We start from the raw sequence: 22388 nt of genomic DNA, 5'->3' as shown, positions 1-22388 counted from the left end.
CGAAATGGGAAAACCTGGGGCGGTGGTCACGAATTGGATGAAAATCACGTGTACCGCCCACGAATTGAGACCAGAATTTGGCTATATAAAGGCTCGTAGATGACCCGAAAGAAGCCATTATCTTCACTCTCCTCTCACTCTCGAAAGTTGCTCTCAATCTCTTCACCCCCTTTCTTTCTTAAAGAATTTCTGGTATTAAGATTTGTTTGCTATTTCTATGGCTTCGGAGAACGTTTACGTTTATATACCCAAACGGTGAAATTTCTCATACAGCAGAAGGTATTACATTCGTTTGCGATGATCCACTGTGGATAATGATTCCGCCACAGATATCGTTGCAAGAGTTGAAGAATCTGATTCTGATGCATACCGGCATGGTTGGAAAAAAAGAAATCAGAAAGCTGACTTACAGGATACCGGTTGCAGTGGCCAACTCGTTTTCCTATCAAAAAATGCAAATAAAATCCGATCAGCATGTGTCGATGATGTTTTCTTATCATCGCAGCATAGGAAGCATCTATTCGTTGGAGCTTTGTCTAAATCTTCAAGATATTGGTGGAAGCTCATCCAGTTCGAATAATGTGGAGGGTGTGAGAAATCGTGGGGCGGCTGATTTTGTTCTGGCTCGGGATACTAGTAGGGCCCCAAGTCCAAGCTTCAATGCGTTCGTTCCGTGGGAACAGAGTGTAGGTATTCGTGGAGCACGCCCCGCCCCTTCTACACATGTTGGGGTCGATATGGTTCTTGATGCTGCTATTGCAGATACGTCTGACGAGGATGACATTGAAGATTTCAGTGATGGTGAGGCAGAAGCCGTTCCGGAGACGCAGCCTCTGCATGGCGATGCTGTTCCGGCAACAAGGGTCGAACCGGAAGGTGGTGGTGTATCCTCATCCACACCAGCACACTACCTGTCCCTAAATCTTGGAGCAATGCATTCCAGTAACGCAGAGGACGGACCGAGCAGCTACCCTTTGTCAGGAGAGATGGAGCTCGAGATTGGGTTGAAATTTCCTAATCGGGAAACAGCGATGCTAGCAGTAAAAAACTACAACATTCGTAGGAGTGCAGAATATAAGGTGGTAGAGTCAGACCAAAGTAGGTATGTATGTCGATGCAAGCAGTTCGGGGATCAATGTCGCTGGATGGTCTCGGGTCATGCAATGCATCGGGGGTGGACAGAAACCTCCTTGTTCTCTGAGAGTACCACCTATAGTAATCCTGGCTGGAACGCAATGTATCTGCACGATCAATCCGCAGCCGGTATGCATCCGTGCGCCGGTTGGCCCATACCTCAAACCACTCGGATAGTCGAACCGGCCACCATCCGTCATCATTACGAGCCGATTGTCGATGGAAGGTATCTATATTAAGCGGAGGGTTTGGAGGTCCTTGCTTTCTCCCAAACTGTTGCAACACCCGATCAACATTTAGGATCTCAATCCACCTGAAAAATATTAGAGGCACAACGGCGGTATAGAAATCTCCATGCGGGTGGCCGAGGAATTCGGCAGGAACTCTAGACAGAATCCAGGGCTCCAAGTACGGTTGCCAAACAAACTGCAAAGAAAAGGAACCCCGTCACAACAGCCATATAAGGTGTTATTGAATACATATTAATAACTACGGGCACCAACCTCGTCGACCTGCAGATTATCCAACCGCAAACGGTGCCTAAGTAAGCGCTGCTCAGCATAGTCATTTTGTCCTTTTTTCCCTGCCCACCTGTTTGACAATGACAAACTTAATAAAAAAATCTATTTCCGACATGAAAGGATAATTGATAAAAGTCACAAAGTGTGGAGACCGATAAAATACCTCGTGGCTAAAGGAAAACTGTACGGTGTCGTGACATTCGGGGCCCAGAACGGTAATCTGTAGTATATTCACGATATGAGCAACGTGTGACACCCAGCCATACCCTCAACACTATAATCTGTTGCTAGGCACATAACACGATATAACCAACAGAGGACGGTACTACCCCAACTGTAGGTACCTATGGCATCATACTCAGCCAATAAAGGCAGATATCGAACATGGAATGTGTTGTTGGCCTTGTCTGGAAGAAGCACGCCTCCCAACAGGTAAAGTATGTAACATCGTGCATACTGCATGAGGCCATTATCATCTAAGTCAAGCGGCATCTGTTGAAGACGAGTTCTGAGCCACTTCAACTTGATGTTGTACTTCGTTGTCCCTACGTGGCCGGCAAGAACCTCACCTAGAAGTTCATGACACCATTCCCAAATATCTCTTTGGTGAAACTTACTCCATGACCTTAACGTACCGCTAACAGGATGACCATCAACAGGTAGACCTAACTGCATGGCTACATCTTCCAGGGTTATGGTACACTCACCCCAAGGGAGATGAAAAGTATGAGTCTCCGGTCGCCATTGTTCGACAAAGGCACTAATAAGTGGATTGTCGTACTCGAAGCGCTTGATCAGCGAGGCATGATAAAATCCGGTGCGTCTCAAATAAGGCTCAAACCTCTCCCGCCTAATTTCCATGGTTGGATCCTCAGCCTCTAACATGAAAACATCAACCAGCGTGCCATGAGGAGTAAGAACATGTGTGAGCTACAACATAAGAAGCCAAGAAAGACAACAGTTACGAATACTATATAAAATTTTTAAATATCGAAGAAATTAGTTATAACAATCCCTAACAACAGCAATTCGATTAATGACGTAAACTAACCTTATGGAATAAATGTGCCGCTATGTGAAGTTCGTCCAACCGGTTCAAGTTCTCCTCCACGTTCACCCCTCCCCCACTCATATTAAGTTAATTTTTTTTAAAACTCACCACCACAAACTCACCCCCTATCAGCTTTCATTTACCACTCTCACAACTTTATTTTTCTATCCCTATTCCAATTTCACCGCGCATGAAGGCTCTCCCCACCCCCCTTTTATAACACTCTTGGCTCCATTTCTAATACACCCCTGCCACCCAACACGCCAATGCATGTGAGCTTCTTGCTGCTGCCGCTTTGACCACCCAACTCGTGCCCGCCAGAAATGAAGATCCCAATTCGTGGTCGCCGCCAACTAAATGGCCCATTTCGTGGCCGGTGAGCTAGAGATGCTCCATTTCGTGTGCGCCGTCCAGGAAGTGCCTCATCTCCTTGGTGGCAGCCACGAATTCGCAGACCCTGCACCTGTCCCCTCCATTTCGCGGGCGCCGGTTGTGAGATGGTAGGCATCTCCATTTTGTGGCCGACGGTCTTGATATGAGCATGCGTATTTAAGAAAAAATTTCAAAGCATGCGTATTCCAGGAATTAAAGTGTTTCCAATGTTTATTTATATAAAAAAGCCTAACTAGTATAACTTAGATGCTGCGTATTATTAAAAATATAATTCTAAAATGCATAACATTTTGGTATTAAATATATTGCTGTAGTACGTTTTGATGTTAGTCTTCACACGCCCATCTTTTCAACGTTAAGTAAAAAGAATTCTATATTAATGATCAAATTTGTTGCCAATTAATAATTAATTATATTGAGATTTATAAAAAAAAATTACATGATTTTATATCATATCGTTTTAATAACTAAGTTCCTATATCTCTGGAATATTATATAGTGTTTTATTTGTTTATTTTTTTTTTGAAACAAAGAAGCTCAACACACTAAAGTGGAGCAGTAAAAAATATAAATAGAAAAAAGAACAAAAAGGATCAATCCCTTGTCATCTCCGGCGTTGCCATCAACAACCAAAAGGATTAGAACCAGTCCACTCATTGTAGCTCAAAAACATCCATCCTTAAATGTCCTCAACACCTGCTTCTCTGTTGCTAAAAATTATGGTATTTCGTTCCAACCAGATATTCCAGATCACTGCAAAGAATCCAGCCAGCAACATCTTCTGTTCCTCTCTACTATTATGCATGCAAGTCCAACTCTCAAACTGCCCTCTCATGGTTCTTGGAACAGCCCACGGTATATCTAAATATCTGAACCAAGCGCACCATACCTGCCACGTAAAGTCACACGATAGAAACAAATGGTGTGCAACTTCCATCTCCTTTTTACACAAGACACAAAGATTATCATGCTGATGAATAACGCCTAATCTGCTCAACCGTTCTTTAGTATTCACCCTACCAATTAGAACAAACTAACCAAAAAGCTTAATCTTGGGAGGTACCAATCCTCCCCAAATTGAACTAGTGAAATTGTAGCTCGTAATCTCTTCCGAAAGAGTCTCTGATTGCAGCACCTGCATAAAAGAGTTAGTAGAAAAAATATCTTTATTATCAAATTTCCACACAATATTATCCTCTCTACCAGCTGATAGTTTCACCGACCTTAATCTCTTATGAAGTTGATGAACCAATTCCAACTCCCATTGGAACAACTCTCTCCTCCACTGAAAATTCCAAATCTATTCTATCTCATCCCAGAACTCACAGTCCCCTATCACAGATCCTTGTTGGTTTGAAATAAAAAAGAGTCTTGAAAAAGTCAATTTCAGAGGACCACCTTGCACCCAGTTGTCTGCCCAAAATAGAGTTTATCTTCCATTCTCTGCTTCCATCGCCAAGCCATTAAACAGTTTATTTATAACTCATCATAAGTTCTTATAGCTCATCATGAGTGCCTCTTCTAGTCTTTTGTCTTTTTCTTTTTTTTATTAAATTATTTTGCACATAATAATATATCTTTGCTTTTTATTGAAATTTTTTTTATCAAACAATTGATATTTTTATTCCTCTATGTAATGATTGTTTTTAATTAAATTTGATTTTTTTTTTCATTTGGTCTTGTAGTGCAATTATTCTGTCGAATTCTATAATTTCACTAAATTTTCACTTAAATCTTTATATCATATCAGATTTTATAATTAAATTCCTATTATAACAAAAACATTGAAATTAATGAAATATTATGTTAAACTATACCTAATATTTAATTAAGTGTTAGACATATTCGTTTATTTAACAGAATATTCTATTAATTCTAACGTTTTTGTTATGATAAAAACTTAATTATAAAATTTGATATAATTAAAAACTCAATAAAAAAAATATAGAGATCTAATAATTAAAAATTCAATAAAACTAAAAATACGAACAAAATAATTAAAATTTTAATTTATAATACATTATATCCATGGAATTCTATATCAAAGTGACACATCTAGGACATTGAAGATGCGAATGATATAATTCATAAAATGTATACAATGTTTTAAATGTGGTATATCGTATACATTTCGTCTATTAAACTTATATCAAATATTTGTTACTATTTTTTAATAATATATCATCATTTTTAACTACTCAAATATATTATTATTATTATTATTGTTGTTGTGTAAAGGAGATTACTCAAAAGTCACACACAAAAAAGTCACCCAAAAAAAAGAGATTACTCAAAATTGCATTACAGTAAAAGAATTTCAAAGGTATCATAGAGTTGATATTGATAGGTGAAAGAATTAGATTCTAGTAGAGAGAGAGAGATGAAGAGAAGATTTTGAATATAAGAGTGTGTATTATGTTGATTAACTAATTATAATTATAAATTTAATGTATTTATATATACACTCTACTAATTATAACTAGTTATTAGTTATGCAGATTATTAATAGCTAATTACAAGTTATCTATATTTTACTCTTTTTATCCTCTCTCAAACTTAAAATGTTAAAATTCTACAACCTAAATTTGTTATAAAACTCTAGAAATTTGGTGAAAGAGACAGTTTTAGTTATAATGTCTACCACCTGAGCATCACTAAGAATATGAGTGATTTGCAGTCTTCTTTTTGTAACATGATCTTTTAAAAAATGAAGATCAAACTCAAATATTTAGACTATGAGTATTGCACCAAATTGGCTGCTATGAGCACTACTCCTTAATTATCACAGTATATCATAGGAACAAGCAGTGTAATGTGAATTTCAAACAAAAGTTTCTTGTTAGCAAGTAGTTCAGTGGCTAAGTTGCACACCCCTTTGTACTCAACCTCTGTGCTGCTGCGAGAGACTGAAGCTTGCTTCCTGGAGAACCAAGAAATTAAGTTCGATCCGAAGTAAACACAAAAATCAGAGGTGGACTTTCGACCTTCAATGTCTGAGACCCAATCTGAGTCAGTGTAACCGGCAAGCTTGAAAGAAGATGCTAGTTGAAGATTCAAGCCCAAAGTAACTGATCCTTGACGGTACCAAAGGATATGTTTTAAAGTTTTCTAGTGTGGCTTTCAAGGCTGCTGCATGAGCTGACAAACCTTATTAACTGGATAAACTAATTCAGGCCTAATCAAAGTAAGGTATTGGAGGCTTCCCACAATAGAACGGTGGAGACTTGTATTCTTAAAGAGTTCACCATTAGTGGATGTAACTTCAAATTAAATGTTATAAATGTAGGAAGTGGCTTGCAATTTTCTAAATCGGCTTTCTTTAGAACATCCAAAATATATTTGGATTGGGTAAGTAAAAGGCTATTGCTAACCGGTCTAACTTCAACACCTAGAAAGAAATACAAATCACCCATATTTTTAAGAGAAAAACTAGCATTAAACTGCTGAATAAGAGTAGAAATAGCAGTGGTTGATGTCTCTGTTAAGATGGTGCCTGAAGATGTATCCCTATAAAGAGAGACACCAGACTTTGTTGCTGTAAAATCATGGTTTTGTAATTCACCTGTCAACCTTTCAAACCAGATCCATGGTGCTTGCTTTAAGCTGTAGAGAGAATGGGTTAGCTTGCACACTAATTTAGAATCACCAACTTCATAACCATAGAGCTATTGCATATAAATTTTTTCACAAAGCTCTCCATTAAAGAAAGCATTATTAACGTCTAACTGTTTGATAGGCCAACCATGAGTAAGTGCAATAGTGAGCAGAATCTTTATAGTGGTAGGGTGAATAACAGGACTAAAAGTCTCTATAAAATCAATCCTTAATCTTTGGTGAAAGTCTTGAGTTATGAGTCGTGCCTTGTATATCCTAAGTATGATTCCTCATTAAGGCAGCATATTCTTCATTTATGTCTTGCTTCTAATGAAGTATGAAAAAGACTTCTTTTGCTATTTTTGGTTCAAGCTGTTTGAGTTCAGCTGAAAATAATTTGGACCTGAATTTACCATTTTTAGCTCTTGTGACCATAAGATGAGTATTTAGAGTAGGACAAAATCAAGACAGAAAAAAAAGAGGGTTGGGTTGAGTTGAATGCAGTTCAAGTTAAAAGGGGTAATAGAGGTAGCAACTATGGAGTGATATTTGTGAAAATTAGTGTTGGGATAATTAGAATTGCTGGTACATGAGATATGGGGACAGATACAGTAGTGGTAGTAAAAAAAGCCATAGCTAAAATTTTTTAATGGGAACACTTTCTCTTTAAATTATCAAATATCACATTATGGGTAATGAGTATTTTGCCAAATTTTATAAAACACTTAAACCCTTTGTATTATGGTGCCAAATCTAAATAAACACAGACCTCTAATCGAAACTGCATCTTAGTTTTGTTATAAGGTCTAATATTGAAAAAACACAAGCACCTAAAGACTTTTAGCATGTCCAGGACCAAGTTTTGCCAAAAAAATTTTTTTTTTAAAAGTAAAAGAGCTCAACATATTAGAGTGGAGCAAACAGTATCAAACAAAACAAAACAACAGACAACTTCCACAAACTCCTTAGACAAAGAAACAAAATTCCCACGTCATCTCTGGCATAGCCATCAACAACCCTAGGGATGCACACGTCTCCACTCGTCGCAGCTAAGGATGGTCATTGTGATGATATCTTCTACGCCTTTCTTTTGATTATGAAATATCCTCCTATTTTGCTCCATCCAAATGTGCCAAATGATCGCACAGAAACATCTTAATCGCTGCTTTCTATCTTCTTTTCTTCGCAGCTCATCTGTCCAACTCAGGAAATGGTCCTTCACTAACTCTGGAAAAGCCCAGACCCGGCCAAACATAGATATCCATGCACTCCACACCTGCCAAGCAAAATCACAGCCAAGAAACAAGTGATGGACCTGCTCAACATCTTTATCACATAAGACACAGCTCTTATCATTCTGGCTAATAATCCCGAGCCGACTTAGCCGTTCTTTAGTGTTCACTCTACCTATCAGGACAAACCAGGCAAACAGCTCTATCCTTGGTGGGACCAAACCTTTCCAGATGGTCTTTGTGAAGCTGTAGCTGGTTACGTCCTCGGACAGCATTCCTTCTTGTAGCACCTGCACAAAGGAGTTAGTTGAAAAGATACCAAGTCTATCATATTTCCACACAACTCTATCCTCCCTATTATTCGCTAGCCTCACAGGTCTCAAAGCCTCATGTAGTTGACTCAGAAGATCTAACTCCCATTGAAAGAGCTCCCTCCTCCATTGGAAGTTCCAAACCCACTCTAACCCATCCCAAAACCCACAATCCCCAATCACCGACCCACACTGGTTTGAAACAGAGAAGAGCCTGGGGAAGCGATCTTTCAAGGAACCACACTGCAACCAAACATCCTCCCAAAATCGGGTCTTTCGTCCGTCACCAATCTCCATTGCCAGACCTGTAACCATCTTATCCCTCAAATGTTGCTCCTTAAATTCTATATGGCAAATATCCTTCCATGGGTCTCCTCTAGTAGGCAGCACTTGAGAAGACAATAACTCATTCGGCCTCAAATTATTACAGGAACAGACCACCTTCTTCCACAATGGGCACTCTTCCTTAGAAAAATGCCACCACTACTTAAACAACAGTGCTGTGTTCCGAATCATAGCATCTCCTACCCCCAGCCCACCGAATTTCTTCGAGGCCTGCACCAACTCCCATTTCACCAACGCCATACCCTGCCTCCCATCCTCCTTACTCCACAGAAATCTTCTCTGTAGGGAAATTAGCTTCTCAGCAACTGCCTTCGGCATTTTGTATAAGCTCAGATAATACACTGACAAACTATTCAAGACTGATTTTATGAGCACCAGCTTTCCCGCTTTATTTAGCACCTTAGCTTTCCAAAGGCTTAGTTTCTCTTCCACCTTATCTATTATCGGCTTCCAAGTCTTAACCAATATTGGATTAGCTCCTAAGGGGACTCCGAGGTATTTAACAGGGAGCGTACCTTCCTTGCAACCCCACAAACTGCACATACGACGTACCCACTGCTCTTCACAATTGATAGGAATCAAGCTGGACTTATCGAAGTTGATACTGAGCCCTGACATCAACTCAAACCATCGCAATGGCCGCTTGTAGTTCTGCATAGTCTCATCATCTGGTGGGCAAAACAGGATGGTGTCATCAGCAAACTGAAGGTGTGAAAGCTCCACACTGTCTCGACCAACCACCAAAGGGAAAATACGTCCGTTCCTGACCGCCTCCCCAACCATCCTATGAAGTACACCCACAACCAGCACAAACAATAAAGGAGAAAGCGGGTCACCTTGTCTCAAGCCCCTTTCCATTGTAAACGGTTTAGACGGCGAACCATTAATCAAAATCGACATTGAAGCTGTGGTTACACACTCCATAACCCATGCCCTCCACCTGCGTCCAAACCCCATCTTCTCCAGTACAAAATCCACGAAGCTCCACTTGATTCTGTCATATGCCTTTTGGAAGTCTAACTTGATTATGGCTGCCGCCTCTTTTCTCCTTTTAAGTCAGTGCGCCAAAAAAAATTGATTTGGAAAGCTAAAATTCATGACAGTAATGGACAATAAATTGATGAAGTGGATTGCAGGAGCAAAAGCTTCTCTCTAGAATTTTATGACTGATTCCTATTTAAAAAAAATGATAAAAGTCATAAAACTAATTAAAATGAATCTAAAAATAATAATTAAAAATTAAATATAAATAAAAAATAATCAAATTATAATATAATATTTTTAATTTTTTAATTTTAATAGAATTGTTTATAATAATATTTGTTAATAAAATTATCTTTATTTAAAAATAAATCAGATTAAGTATATATATATATATATATATATATATATATATATATACACGAGTGTAAAATAAAATAAATAAAAAAAATATGTTTAAAAATTATATAATTATTAAATTTTTGTGAAATTTTATACAAAATTCAATTTAAAAGCTTATTCACAGAAATGACTCTTCTACAAACGAGTTTGTATAGATTAAGTAATGGCTTGAGTTTCGTCAAAACGGCTCTCGATTTGTTATATACATACGAGTTGAATGAATGGGGTTGAACTGTTGAAGCCTTGAAGGGGAATTTTGAGACATGAAACTTTCAGCTTCAGTGGTGTGAAAGTAGGTATAGGACTCCCCGTATAAGCTATTGAAAAACTTGAAACTGAACCTTCCCAGATATTGACTCACCAAATGATGGACGGTTTATGCGGTGAAGGCTGCAAAGATTTGCCATTATTACTCATTCTTTTTTTGTTTATTTATTTAGTATTTGTTATCTGTTTGACGGGTTGGCGTTACTCAATACTCATTAGTCATTACTAGCTACCTAACAAAAGTCAAAGCATAATATTTATTTTTGCCGTTTTTACTATGAAGAAGTATAAGAAACTAATAGAATATATGTACAATGTGTACAATAGGATTTAGAGATATTCGATTCAGTAGGATATCAGATGTTTATTATCACTGGTATCCAGATGATTATTGTGGATAGTATGGGTGTATTGTGTTTAAAAAATTAGTAGTATTTTACTCTAGATATTCATTTTTTAACCAATATTAGGCCAAATAAACAGCCCATTGTACTCATTATATCTATTGTACAAATATTCCATTAGCTCTCTATAACGAGATTCTTTGACTATTCATACATAATACTAACATTGACTTCAATTAAAACGATATATTCGCATGCTTAAAATAAATAAATAAAAGTGTTGTACAAGGAAAAACAAACAAATGGTTCTTTTCTTTTCTTTTTTTTCTTTATTTTTTTTTGGGTAAATGGAGAAAGAACAAAAGAAAACAAACACTACGCAGCTATTTTTTTCTTTTAAGAAATAGTATTTAAACCTTTTTAAGTGTAAAGTTCCAAAATATAATTAAAAGAAGTGAGTTTATATTGCTAGAGTTAAAAATGAAAATGAAAGAAAAAGAAGCAATGAATCTAACCCTTTTTTTTTTCTTATCCATAGAACTTGATGGCAAGCACCACAATAAATTGCAAATTGAGTCAGTATTTTTGTCAAGAAATTGCATCATTTTCGGAGAGTACGAGTAGGCCCAAGTACATTCTAACTTGGTCCAGCCCAAAAATCCACTAAGGCTCCCACAAATATAAATCCTAAAGTAAAATAAAATAAAATAAAATATGAATAAACATCTAAATTAATCTGCAAAGAATTTTAGATGGGACGCACTACAAATTAGTCTCTCAGTTGTTTTTAATCAAATTTTTAATGTATGTTAGATAAATAAATTTCTAATGAGTTTTATTATAAAACAATTAAATCCTAAAAATTATTATTATAAGACAAATTTGTTATTTTTCAAAATAATAGAGGGACTGATCTTATTCGGTGAGAATAATTTTCAAAACTTGTAAAGAATAAACTTTTATTAGAGATTAAAACATCTGATCTATAATTTTTTGAAAAACTAATTTGAGTATTTATTCTAAAATTTTTTTACCACATTATGAACTAATTAGGAGGCATTTACATTGTACGAGACAGGTGAATGGAGCCATCTCATAATTAGGTTAACCCATGGTGATGAAGAAGCGATACCAAATAAGTTGAAGGGTTTGACATGTCCAACAAGATAGATAGATGTATAGCAGGTTCTTGTTGGTGTACTTGTAATGTTATAAACTTATAATGCAACTTGTTTAGTGTCAATCGAGGAGGTTGAACTTTGATGATGAACATGAGCCAGCCCCACATCGAAACCGCTACTTGCCCCTCACCTACTAGTCTACTACCATGACCCATCCCATGTTTTTGACCACTTCCATCTGCACCTTTCGGACTCTATTAGCTGGCTTTCCTTCGCATTCAAACCTTGTTAACCAATCATGCATTCCAATTATTTGTACTTCAATTTCTTTCTTTAAGCTCCCCTACAAGCTTCAACTTCAATTCTGTACTGCCTCTGCAACATAAAAGTTAATCAACTTTACATATTGTATATCATTTATTAGTGATTCATGATAAGATACAATAATAATTAGGTACATTGAATGATGTCTATGTGCGAAGATAATTACAAATCTTTGACAAGACTTAAAATTAGTTAAAATTAAGGTTGTACATTTTTTAGTTGTAGAAAAATTAAAATTAAAAATATTGTCAAAGAATTAAAATATAATATCAGTTTTTGCTATACTTTTAAATATTATCAAAATTTCATAACCACACATATAATTCACCGAATAATTAACATCCATATACTCAACACAATTTAGTGAACGAGAGTTTGTTGGTGCTTTTTGTATGTAAGCCTGCATTTATTTATAGACATGGATACTGAAATTGAGGTAGAGATACAGAGACATAAAATTATGTTTGACAGAAAATATATAGGCAGAATTTAAGGTTTAGTGTCTAGACTCTAGAGACATTAAATTAGTATATTTTGTATCCATCATAACATAAATAACACAAGAATACGAACAAGAAATAAGGCTTTTTTTATTTATTTATTTTGTATCTTTATTTTTTATATCTTGTTTTCAGTATCTTATCTTATGATGTTCTCGTAATCAAACGCAGTCTAAAGTATCAACTACTTTGAATATATTATAATGCCACTAGAATGCTCTGTTTTCATTACAGAGAATTAGATTGGACTCCTTTAATTAACTTCAACTAGAATGACACTGTTTTTTCTCCCCCACATTTCCGGTTATGCAAATGCATGTTACTTCTAGGTCAATTTCAACTAGAATTAATCTCCAAATATGTAAACTCACTAATGGCTGTCTCTAAGATTGATCCTTTGCTTATTGCTCATACTTGCATCTCTGTTTGATATAAGAATCACATTAAATAAAAATGTTGTACTGTATGGATAACTCTTATGTAGACCTAATTAAATATGAATGTTTCAATGTGACAGTAAATTTGAACAATGTTAACTGTTTCTAAACCTCTAAATTTGACGATGCTGTAAAAATTCCAAGTCTTAAAATGTGAAGGGGCCAAAGATATTAGGTAGCATTAGTCTATTTCAAATTAAATTGGATTTGGCATGACGAATCACATCGCAACAGCTGTACATACATTATCTAGTTACTAAATTGTCATATTAATTAGTGACAACCTAATGTGTGATTTACCAAACTCCGTGTGACCTCACTCACTCATCCCCCATTCTCGATCAGTCATATATAGCAGAATAATCATGACCCATATAAACAACCTATTCAGCCATAAAAGCCATAATCTTTGCACTCCATGCTGACTCATCACATTTGCCATTGTTATGTCATCAACCAAGTACAGACCTCAACGACGTTACAAAACAAAAGACACCGCTACTCATATGAAAATGTCTTGGTATAAAATTTATAGTTAAGATGTTAACATATATTATGTTAAAGAAAAAGTATAGGTAGATAATGAAAATACTAAACAATGTGAACAATGAATATATCGGATGTTCACTAAGTGTACGGATGATTATTCTAATATTAAGATTTATGTGAGTAATTTAAGGTATAGTGTATTTTTATTTTATTGGACCAATTTTAGAACTCCTTATTCATATTATTCACAAAAATTATTGTATACTTAACAAAGTCCTATGTTAAATAGTTTTGTATGAGTAATTATGTGTGCACGTTATTTTGACGCGAGAAATGTGAATGTGCCTCATTTTGTATGTGCAATATTTATTTAGAAGTCAGAACTATATTAGCATAAGATGGAACAGAAACCACACTTCAAAGTGATGAATACATACAAAACAAAATGTCATCTTATTGAATATTGATGCTGTTTGGAGACTCATCAGATCAGATTACTTACAAAGCTAAATATGAAATGCACATATATAACTGGAAATTTCTACTGTATGCACTATGCACATGTTTAATTCATCTCATTGCATTGGTTTACTTCATAAACTAAAGGGTTGGACCTATGTACAACATTCATTGCATGGCCATTCTGACTAGTTTTGTTTTTATTATTTATAACCGTACCACCACAGGCTTGTTACAGCTGTAAACAATTTCCTCATAATATTAATAATGGTTTTGTTGGATAGTTAACTGTTTTTTAATCAACAATCAGCCATAAAGAATAGATACACAAATATTAAAAGAGACGAAAAATAAAAGTGAAAAAAATATTGAAAAAAAAAGTTAGTTTTTCATCTTTTTCTAATATTAATAATATTGAGCCACTTTAAACTAATTTAAATTCATCTAATAGTTTGTTCATTAGTCCGCTTATATAAATATCACCGGTTTAATTTTGTGTTATATAAACAGCAATCTATTGACTAGCAATAATTTTTTTAATAAAATTAAGATTTACGATGAATTCAGACTGTAGATATACTGAGAAGGGAGCCACTCAGATAAAGACGTTTAAAATGTCTTTTTTTTTAAAGATGTTTTTAAGTAATTAAAATTTAATACATATAATTGAATAAATCATATTATTTTTATCAAAATTTGATTAGATAAATTGATTTGGTACAAAAATCGGTAAACTATACCTTGGACTGGTTTAAATTAATATTTTTTTTATAAAAAATAACTACATTATCTCTATTATAAAAAATGACTAAAATACTCTTATTATATATATATATATATATATATATATATATATATATATATATATATATATATATATTTTTTTTTTTTTTTTTTTGAAAACCCTAAATTCTAACCCTTTTATTTTTTCTATGTCATTATAAGGTTAGAATTTAAGATTTTTAAAATTAAAAAATATATATAATAAAAATATTTTAGTTATTTTTTTATAATAGAGTTATTGTAGTTATTTTTTATAAAAAAAGAATATTAATTTAGATCGGTTTAAAGTTTGGTTTGTCGATTTTTCAACCAAATCAATTTGTCTGATCTAATTTTGACAAAAATAACATAGTTTAATCGATTATATATATATATATATATATTAAATTTTAATTAATAAAAAATATATTTTAAAAAAAGACGTTTTAATCATTTTTATCTAAGTAGCTCTCTACCAAAACACAGAAAAAATAATGAACCATTTTCTCAACCAAAAATCATAAATCTCTTACATCAGCCAATACCCATTATTCCCGTTTTAATATCGAAAATATTTAATAACAAAATAATATTAGTCAAAAGCTACTAAATTTATTATTTTAAATTTTATTTAATATATTTTACAATAAATTAATATTAAATAAAATAAATTTAAACTATCTAAACAAATTATTTGTCTCTGTATTACCGATTCAATTCATTCTTGGATCCCGCAAAGCCAATAATGAAAAATGTTCCAAACTCTGCGCCTTTCGTACCCTTCGGACCCCTCACCTCTGGGGAATTTTGTTGGCTACCCATATTCTATTGTCCAAACAGCGATGGCATTTTTCGGTTTTATTAATACTATATCAACATATCGTATAACATAATTTGTTAGAACATATTTTAAATTAAAGTCCAATCTCATTGTTTAAAATAAATTTACATAAAATTAAAGGAAATATTAAGAAAATATTGCACACATTTCATTATCTAGCTATCAAAGTTTATTTTTCAATTTTCATTTATCCTTTTGTTTTTGGATAGCTTTTCCAATATTTTCTTTTTATTTTGTTTATTAGAGGTAGATACTATCACTTCGTGTCCATATTTTTAAAGAAAAGTACAGGGAGTCAATTACAATATAAGCCAAGTCAAGTTAATTTTTTGTAATTTTAGTTTTAAAATTCAAAAAATTAAGATAGCGAGGAGTTGTTTTTTTTTTAATAATAAATCTCTTATTTTTTAACTAATTGGTTCTAGTTGGTTATTCTCCTAGTTAATTTTTTAGTGCAACCGTATTCATAATGTCATTTTCAATTGGATTTTGCTACTGTAGAGAATGACTTTTGTGAATAATGAATTCTAAAATTAGCTCAATAAAATAAAAACATACTACACTCCAAATTATCCACCAAGGGACGAAGCTAGGTTAAAGTTGAGGGAGGAGCCAAAAATTAATCTTGTAATAGAAAAAAAAGTAAAATAAAACTTTTAAGGGGACTAAAATAAATTTTGTACACAATTTATAAAGAAAATTTGAAATTTGGGAGGGTCATTGCCCCCCTTTGGTTATAGGTGGCTCCGTCCCTGTATCCACCTAAATATTAATATTAGGATAATTATCCGCACACCCAATGAATTGAACATCTGATATATTCATTGTTTACATTGTTTAGTATTTTCATTGTTTATCTATACTTTTCTTTTTTAATTTAAAAATATAAAAGCATTTGAAACATCCAATATTTTTTTTTCTCTTCTTAATTTTTATTCATCCATTATTTTGTTGGCCGATTATAATTGAAAAAATTTTAATTGCTTTAAAAACTGCTTAGAAATACTACTATCAGTATAAATCATATTTATAACAATATTTTTTAAAATTAAAAATAACATTATCAATTTAAAAATAACAATATTATATATTCACTCAATATTTTCTATACCATATATTAGTCCGTCAACATCCTCAAAACTCAACCCCTTGAATATTTATCCATAATGCAACCAACTAAATTATTATTTTTTATGGATCACTTTCATTATGGCATTACAAAATATACTCTAGTCTTTCAGCTGTCAATCCTGCATGAATTGGCTTTTGAAAGGTAAGTCGTCCAAAACGGGGAAATAAAGACATTTTAGACGAATATTTATATATTTAATTTGAGCCATTGCCTGTAAATAAATGTTGGAGGATAAGGATAAGGTGATATTCATATTCATTCTATCAAGCCTAGACATATAGGCTTGCATATTTTAATCCTTTGGCAAACTAATCCCAAGGCTGTTTAATTTTGTCTGACACTGAATGATAATATATATACCTATTTGAAATTATTTTAGCTATTAATATCCAGAATATATAGACAAAAAAAAGTTTTGGAAAAAACAAGAGTAAGATCCTAGATCCCCCAAAAAATTATTCGGGTTGTCTAGTGTGTCTGTGTTTATAAAAATTGAGTGTAGAATGTAGACATTTAAAGTGTTGCATTTGATAATTAGGATATTTAATACAACAGAGAGATAAAAAATACAAATTTACCTTGTTATTTATATATTTACATTTCAATATAGATTATGTTCTAAGGTTAACGATGATATTGTATTAGTGGCAGAAATAATGACTGATAAAAACAGTTGAAATTAGTAAGACCTCAGCTTTTTTGGTGAAGCAATACTCGGCCAATGCAATAAGATGATAAAAGGTATTTACAAACAGGCACTTCCAAAATCAAAATAATCGTTTTTGTTATGCCTCAAATTATTACAAACAGATCATATCCAAATAGCATTCATTGTCTTTTGTATTTAGCCTCTTAACTTGTTTTGGGTAAACTATATTTTTGCCCTTAAAATTTATTAAAAAATTTTAAAATAATATTAAGTTTTATTTTATTTTAATTTTATTCTAAAATTTTTTGATTTGTTTTAAATATATTTTTAATAATTAAATTTTAAAAAAATTAAAATTAATTCAACAATAATACATAATAAATATATTTAATTCACTTGTGTTAAATACTGTTCTTATGAAATTCTTTTTAAATTAGTCATAATTTTTTTTAAAAATTAGTCGTTAGAGATAAATTTAATACAAATAAAATTTTTTTAAAACAAAATAAAATTTAAACATATTTTTAAAATTTTTAACAAATTAAAAAAAAAAAAACTTTACCCATTTGTTTTTTATGTCTTCTACTACTACTGTATGTTGATTCTACGTTTGATACGGGAACAAGGACAAGGTACTCTTCTGTAGTTGAAATTAGTATTTGATAATCATTAATTTAAGATATGGATACAAGCTAAGTTTCCACTTAGAGAAGGTCGGTAATTACAAATCACAGGACACATGCTGTTACTGTCAATGGCCACAGTATTAACTACTGTTACTGTATTAACTACTGTTACATATCTAATACAATAAATAATATGCTACATTTTGGACGCTTAAGTTACCGTATTGGATTAGTTTGATGTCGTTTTCAAGAATAAAATTCCTTCAAGAATTAAATCTCATACCAAAAATATTGCACCAACTCTCAATGCTATCCGATTCACCGGGTTAAAACTTCAGATCTACTACAAATTAAAATGGAAAAGAGGAGACAGGAAATTAAAGATTCGAATATCCCACAAGACTTGGCTAATTCTCTTCACGAATCTAATAGCTTCGATGGTTCACTAAATTACAAGCTCTACATAAAAACTAATCTTCAAAATTTTTTTATATTTAATTTTCTCCATATTTAATATATTCACAAAGAAATTTAAAAAAAAAAGTTGACCGAAGCACATTTTCTTCCAAAAATGCCCCTACTCCGGTATAGAAGTCAACAACGCCGCGAACTTCTCCTTACCACCACTTCTACTACTGGCTCTCCTGGACCTACGTGAAGAAACGGCAGCTCCGCCACCAGCTGCGGCAGAAACACTCCGTAAAGACTTATAATCCGGTTGGGCAGTTATGACAATCTGTTTGCGGCGATATCCGTATTTGTCGGAGGTGGCAGCGGCGCTCTTCATGAGAGCGGAGCTGGCCTTAACGGCCAATGCGGCCATCTCTGCAGGCTGCAAGGGTTGCCTCAGGCGGTTTAAAGGAAGAACGAAATAGAGTTGTCCCGGTTGCAACACTTCGTCTTCGTCAACTGCGGTAACGACGTCGTCAAAGTCCATCTGATCGGAGTTGCATATAAAGCAGGTAGGGTTCTCTCCCAAGAGGTACGAGACCTTCACAGGGTACGAGAATTCCTGTAACGTCCCGTCTTGGAGAACGAGCTTGGCCGTTGCAACTACCTCCGCTGAATCGGCTGAGCTACAGTTTCCCATTATCTTTCTCTTTTCTTTCTTTCTTTCTGTTTTTATGTTCTATGCGTGACTCAGTGAGTCAGCGAGTCGGAGGGTGGAAGGTACTGCGAGAAGGGAGGTGTTAATGAGCATTAGCTGGAGGAAAAAGGAACACGAGGCGGAGATTATATATAGAACGAACCAACCTCGTGATTTGGACCGTTTTGCCACGTCGGATATTATTTAAAATTGTTAAAATTTTTGAACAGTGGGAATGGCTTTCCAGGCTGTAAGTTGTTGTTGACAGGTTGTACTAGTAGCGCGCGCATTAGTGTGTGTCATAACATAGAAATACACTCTCTCTTAAATTACGGACCCTGCCACTTGGGGGTTCGGGATTTGGGAAATATTTTTTTGGAGCGATTTCAACCGTTTGATGAGAATGTGGAGCAGATCACGTGGATTGTAGTGGGGGGCAGTGTTGTTCGTTATGGTGGTACCTAATTTTACACCGTGGATGATGAACTAACGCTTCTTCTTGTTGTTAGGAGAATTAAGGGTGGGATTTGGGGTATGGCGAAATAAAGTGGGATGGTAAAGTTTGCGAAATTTGGATAAAGGCACTATTCGTCACTCTCAGGCCACACCCAAAAGTGCTGCCATTCATTTTTTTTTTTCGAGATTCTCAGCATCGTGTTAGGTTCTTCACGGGATGGATGGGAAATCGAACTTTAATTTTGCCTATTCTTCGTTCCTAATACAATTTGTTCAAAGAATTACCTCTACAATCTACATTACTCCGTGCTATACTGATTACTTTCCTTCAGTTTTATTTTATTTTTTTTCTTTTAATATTGCTAAATGATAATATTAAATGAAAACATATCTTAATGTTAAATGTTTGTCGCCTATTTAATGGATTCAATGAAAAAATAATCACCAATTTCCCTTTTGTGCTAACTGCTACAATAATCATTTTTCTGAATAGCAAGCAGCCAAGCAATCATTTCACTGGATTTATGCAAAACGATAAATCTTATGTCTATCAATGAAGATCGAGTATTAGAGTAGAAAAGCTAACTAATAATAATATGAAATTTTAGGGTATGGCTTCTTTTCTTGCTTCTTTTCCAACACGTGGAAATCGACTAATATTAAAAATATAATATAAAATGTGCTCTTCATTATTGTTGTACAGTTTCCATTCTTTTAAATCATGGATCTATTTAGAACTAGGATTATAAGTTTGATAAAAGTAATAAAAGAAAGATTTGCCAGCCATTATTATGGATAACGTTAGTACGGCGTTGATTAATTAATTAATTAAAATGAGGATTAGAAGAGAGTCTTACATGCTAATAAAAAGGTAAGAGATCCCGGTTTTGGTGATATGACGTTGAAAATAAAGGGTTGTTAGGTGAATATTAATGAAGGCATAAGTAGTTTAATTAGCGTTCTTATATTGTGCATGGAAAATTATTCCGAAGCGTATCATTATTGAATGAGGTTGCTTTTGGTTTATAGGGCGCGGGAAATAATTGGACATATATATCATCCATTACGTACCCAGTTTTGATTGTCGTTATTGGGGGAACTTTAAATTGTTTAATTTAACGAGGAAGGAAACAAAATAAAGTTGAGATGGATTATTGGAGGGTGGAAGAGTTATATAAAGCAAGAGTCAGAAGGGAAAACGACGTGGCGACCATTGAAGCCACTAGTGCTTCGGTGCAAGGCGCACAAGAAGCCACGTTTCACGTCCAACAATATGACTTTCGCAACAGTAAACTCTACAAAACTATACCAATACGTTACTAAATTATTAATAGTTTTGTGAGGAAGATAATGTTTTTTATACTAAATTTTCTTTCTATATGATAACATATTCTCTATTCTGATTCGAATATTAAAGTGTTATTCAATTTTCCCTTAATTGTGTGCGAATGTATACGAAAAAATGTAGCTTTTTAACAATTGCATCTTCATATGTAGTGTAAGGCCCTCATAATAACTTGTGCTTTATGGTGTAAATTAAACCATATAATTAACTGACTATTTCTATAAAAAAAATCTTTATATAAAAAATTATATGTTTAATCAAATTTATTAAATTATTTAATAATAATTTATGATACGAATAAAAAATAAATAAAAAATATGAATTAAAATTGACTAAAAATATATTAAAATAAAAAATAAAAGAATAAATTAAAATTAAATACAAACAAAATTATTTAATTTTTTATTTAATTTCTTGATATAATAAAAAAGTGACTTCTCAATCTAATTTGTTCATATAATAGTTTGAGAATTGAATCGAAAAAATTCACTTAACCTTCTATCTAATTTTCTAATACAACAAAAGATAAATTTACTCAATCTTATTTGTCTACATTATAATTTCATTATAAAACCAAAAAAAAAATTTACATTTCTAATTACTCAACGACGATTACAATCATTTATGACGTATTTAAAATGTCTTATTAGAATAAAATAAAAAAAATATAAATCTTAAACATAAAATCTAATTTAATAACTAAGTAAATAAAATTAAAATACATCAAATTAAATTAAATATTTTAAAATATAAACTCATAATTTTTAAATAATATTTAAATTCTTTATATCACAAATATTTAAAATATACTCCATTTATAATATCATTTTTACATTAAAATATTTTCGTAAAAATAACCACCAAAACAATAATCATTGAATGACGAAAACAGATTAAGATACATCATGATGTAGAATTATATGTCTTTTTCCTAAAGTTGAAAATATCTTTATTATTCAACCAAATACGTCCAACAACAACAAATGACTAATAAATTCAGGGGATTGATGCCAGCCAACAAATATCATTTATGTATGCTCGAGCAATTGTAGTAATTATAAATAACACTGGCCACCCTATTATATATATTGTCTTGGCATAAAATGAACTAAAGCTTCCAAAATATTAATATATAGCATAAGCAAAAATGGAAAATAATAAAAAAAATTAATCAACTATCAATGAGTATAAATTTTAGGTGCGCAAAAATGTTTAGTTTCAAATTTATAGTTTTTAGATTTTTGCCCATATAAACATAATATATCTCTCAGCTGAAATCAGAATATTACCAGGAACTCTATCACTATCTATTCCAGCTATACATTTTTTTCATGAATTATATCATCAGCCTCAATCTCTGCTTCTGTCTCTCCTTTTCCATTTCCAAAGCAAGTTGAAGTCTAGCTGGTATATAGTGATATTTGTAATTTTGTTAGTGAGAATTATTATTATTATTATTATTATTATTATTATTATATGAAATAAGAAAAATAAATTTATATCTTTCATACTATAATAAAAGAATGTATAAAAATAATATAAATATCGTTTCTTTTACTTAATAATCTCCTGGATTGGTTTGGAT

At 33.0% G+C, this 22388-nt stretch overlaps 2 protein-coding genes across 2 annotated transcripts; both read right to left on the bottom strand.

Annotated features, from left to right (window-relative positions):
• Nucleotides 1-1519: 1519 nt before the first annotated feature.
• LOC112747852 (protein MAIN-LIKE 1-like) lies at nucleotides 1520-2787 on the bottom strand. The gene is made up of 4 exons (XM_025796057.1): nucleotides 2707-2787; nucleotides 1891-2585; nucleotides 1628-1725; nucleotides 1520-1560 (listed from the first exon to the last, which is right to left on the bottom strand). Exons 1-4 carry the CDS (start codon nucleotides 2785-2787, stop codon nucleotides 1520-1522), a joined length of 915 nt encoding a protein of 304 aa, XP_025651842.1.
• A 15419-nt stretch (nucleotides 2788-18206) lies between these two features.
• On the bottom strand, nucleotides 18207-19126 carry LOC112748847 (uncharacterized). The gene has a single exon (XM_025797089.3). It carries the CDS (start codon nucleotides 19003-19005, stop codon nucleotides 18493-18495), a length of 513 nt encoding a protein of 170 aa, XP_025652874.1. The 5' UTR covers nucleotides 19006-19126; the 3' UTR covers nucleotides 18207-18492.
• Between the last annotated feature and the right edge of the window lie 3262 nt (nucleotides 19127-22388).

The sequence above is a fragment of the Arachis hypogaea genome, chromosome 15 (assembly GCF_003086295.3).
Source record: "Arachis hypogaea cultivar Tifrunner chromosome 15, arahy.Tifrunner.gnm2.J5K5, whole genome shotgun sequence".
In the NCBI taxonomy this organism is placed as follows: domain Eukaryota; kingdom Viridiplantae; phylum Streptophyta; class Magnoliopsida; order Fabales; family Fabaceae; genus Arachis; species Arachis hypogaea.
Note: the sequence above shows the minus strand (reverse complement) of the source record. Positions and strands in the feature narration are given on the sequence as shown.

Bases quoted from the DNA above. Each gene is read 5' to 3' on its own strand.
- LOC112747852 (XM_025796057.1), bottom strand. From the start codon at position 2,787: ATGAGTGGGGGAGGGGTGAACGTGGAGGAGAACTTGAACCGGTTGGAC. The intron at 2,586-2,706 runs GTTAGTTTACGT...CTTATGTTGTAG, and splicing joins CGGCACATTTATTCCATAAG to CTCACACATGTTCTTACTCC. The intron at 1,726-1,890 runs GTGAATATACTA...ATTGTCAAACAG, and splicing joins TGTCACACGTTGCTCATATC to GTGGGCAGGGAAAAAAGGAC.
- LOC112748847 (XM_025797089.3), bottom strand. From the start codon at position 19,005: ATGGGAAACTGTAGCTCAGCCGATTCAGCGGAGGTAGTTGCAACGGCC.